Here is a 2,928-nt window from a genome sequence, read left to right as displayed (position 1 = left end):
AGAGGCCGGCAAGTCAGGCGGGGAACGTTGGAGTCTGCAGTCACTGAAGCAAGCAAGCCTCGTGTTTTCGCTTCAGTGCATGGCTGCCGGCCGCCATCTTGGCTGACAGTTAATTTGCATAAGGATATGCTGATTAGCCAGTGGGAAGGGTAGCGGTCATACGCTAATTACCATGTTTCTCTTTTATTAGTGTAGATAACTTGAACACTTCAGTTTCCCATTCTGTAAACTTATCAGTGAGCCAGAATGGGAAAATCATTAAATGATGTCTTTTATTTGGCTACAACTTAATTCAAGATTATCTTCTAAAATTTCATTAGTACTGACCTCATTCTACTCTCAGCTCTTTCCTTGGTATTTCCCACAAGAAGAGCAAAAAGGCATTTTTCAAGGTGGTTGCAGAGTAAAATATCAGACACTCCTCTGCTTTCTATTCTGTTAGCCTGACAGGTTGAACCCTACAAGTAATGGAAACAGGGCCATCCATGGGCCTTATACAAGTTCGCAACCATAAAAATTCAGCATTTTGCCTCTGAGGAATTCTTTAAAAGCATCAAAAATAACCAGATGTAAAGAAGGATGCTGGAATTAAACTTGTGAAGTTTGTCCTGATTGGTCCTGGTTAATTTCTTATTCCAATGAGACTCATGTTTCCTTCCTTCTTAACACAAACTGATCATCAAATGCTTCTTTTTCCTGCTCCAATTCCAAGACATTCACCATAATTTTCCTTTTCTCAGCCCTCCCACAGTGACAAAGCAGCCAATCCTGAGGTTCTGAAGTGGACAAACGACCTTGCCAAATTCCGGAAACAACTAAAAGGTAGGTAAAGCTCTAGACCTATGGCGTGGTTTCTAATAAACAAGCCAGGTACATTGTCCTGACCGGTTTGGCTCAGTGGATAGAGCGTCGGCCTGCGGACTGAAGGGTCCCAGGTTCGAGTCTGGTCAAGGGCATGTACTTTGGTTGCGGGCACATCCAACCCCCTGATTGCCCTGTGGCTCTGTGTGTGACGGGGCGGGACCCCAACCCCCTGATCAGCCCTGCTCTGTGCCTGATAGGGGGGAGCTCCCCAATCCCCTGATCACCCTGCGGCTCTGTGTGTGACAGGGGGGGAGCTCCCCAACCCCCTGATTGCCCTGTGGCTCTGTGTGTGACGGGGCGGGACCCCAACCCCCTGATCAGCCCTGCTCTGTGCCTGATAGGGGGGAGCTCCCCAATCCCCTGATCACCCTGCGGCTCTGTGTGTGACAGGGGGGGAGCTCCCCAACCCCCTGATTGCCCTGTGGCTCTGTGTGTGACGGGGCGGGACCCCAACCCCCTGATCAGCCCTGCTCTGTGCCTGATAGGGGGGAGCTCCCCAATCCCCTGATCACCCTGCGGCTCTGTGTGTGACAGGGGGGGAGCTCCCCAACCCCCTGATTGCCCTGTGGCTCTGTGTGTGACGGGGCGGGACCCCAACCCCCTGATCAGCCCTGCTCTGTGCCTGATAGGGGGGAGCTCCCCAACCCCCTGATTGCCCTTATATTAAAAAAAAAAAACAAAGCCAGGTACAGAATCTTATGCCTAGTGCCACTGCTAAAATATGCCAGAAAGAGACCTAGCTTGTTTGGCTCAGTGGATAGAGCATCAGCCTGTGGACTGAAAGATCCCAGGTTAGATTGCAGTCAAGGGCACATGCCTGGGTTGCAGGCTCTATCCTTAGTAGGAAACGTGCATGTTGACTGTGTTTTCCCTCCACGTCCTGCATGGTTCAGGGTTCAGGATCTGAAAGCGGAGCCGCACACAAATGAAAGAAAAGAGACAAGAGACATGAGATAATTTGGAAATATTGGGGAGCCAGGCAGGCAAGTCCAACTCAAGGAGAAGGACTTCCACTGGTGCTAAGGCCTCACCAAGCTTTTATTGATCTTGGGATAGCCCCTAGGTAGGGAATTTCCAGTAACACACAGACTAACTCATCAGCAGGCAATTTCCAGTAATATGCAGACTATCTTATCAATAAGGATTTACATAAGTAATTAAATGAATTAAGGTGGGGAGGATTCTTCAGCTACCATTATCTAGATTAACTGGGTGGTGCACAGCTCCGACCTTTGCTAGGGCTTCAAAGGTCACCAGCTTTTGGGATCTCTATGCTTCTCAGCTAGTGAAGACAATAAGTGGTCTCCGACACGTGCAGGCTGCAGCCCATCAATGATTCTCTCTCATCATTGATGTTTCTTTCTCTCTCTCCCTCTCCTTTCCTCTCTGAAATCAATAAAAATATATCTTAAAAAAATAATAAAATATGCCAGAAAGACAAGTTCCTTAAGGCTGCTTCCCAGTGCTCTCAGCAATTAGGGGACACCTTCTCCATGGTCTTAATCACAAAGTATCCCAGATTTCCTAAGATGCAAATTCTGTAGCATTTCTTCATTTTCCTAAATCGCTAATAAAAAAGATAATGGTTTCAATTCAATACTCATTAAGTACCTGTTTAATCTAAGGCTTTATTTGCTGTGGTATTAGAAGACGTAGACACAGAAATGAATATAAAAAGGACTTGGTCCCTGTCCCTCAAGGAGCTTGCTGTCTTTTAGGAGACAGACATATAAGCAACTAAATAGAATACAAAATAAAAAATAATTCCAAAATGAGGGACATGAGTCACACACAAAAAGTTGGCCAGCAGTTGGGCACTGGATCAGTACCAGTAAGTACCTGTAAACACGAAGGCAGTAAGTGTAGGAGAACACCTGCCCCATTCTGAGAACAGTGAGCAGGTTGGTGTGGCTAAAGCACAGATATTCAATAAAAGACCTAGAGCTTTCTCAGGAATGAAGGTTAGAGAAACTGTTCAGATAGCCCAGGAAGACATTATCATTTTCTCAGGTTTTATATAATAACCTAGGTGTTTCAACTAATGTTATAATTATATACCTTCTT

General features: G+C 46.3%; 1 protein-coding gene across 9 annotated transcripts in view; it reads left to right on the top strand.

Annotated features, from left to right (window-relative positions):
- Positions 1-2,928, top strand: part of FAM13A (family with sequence similarity 13, member A) — a 261,528-nt gene that overhangs the window by 235,399 nt on the left and 23,201 nt on the right. For all 9 annotated transcript variants that reach the window (XM_005862767.2, XM_005862766.2, XM_014536858.1 and 6 more), the window contains one exon: positions 741-822. In XM_005862767.2, the coding sequence (XP_005862829.1) occupies positions 741-822 (82 nt within the window). The remainder of the gene's footprint in view (positions 1-740; positions 823-2,928) is intronic.

This window comes from Myotis brandtii, unplaced genomic scaffold (genome assembly GCF_000412655.1).
Source record: "Myotis brandtii unplaced genomic scaffold, ASM41265v1 scaffold1675, whole genome shotgun sequence".
NCBI lineage: Eukaryota > Metazoa > Chordata > Mammalia > Chiroptera > Vespertilionidae > Myotis > Myotis brandtii.
The sequence above is the reverse complement of the archived record's forward strand: the minus strand, read 5'-3'. Positions and strand labels throughout refer to the sequence as shown.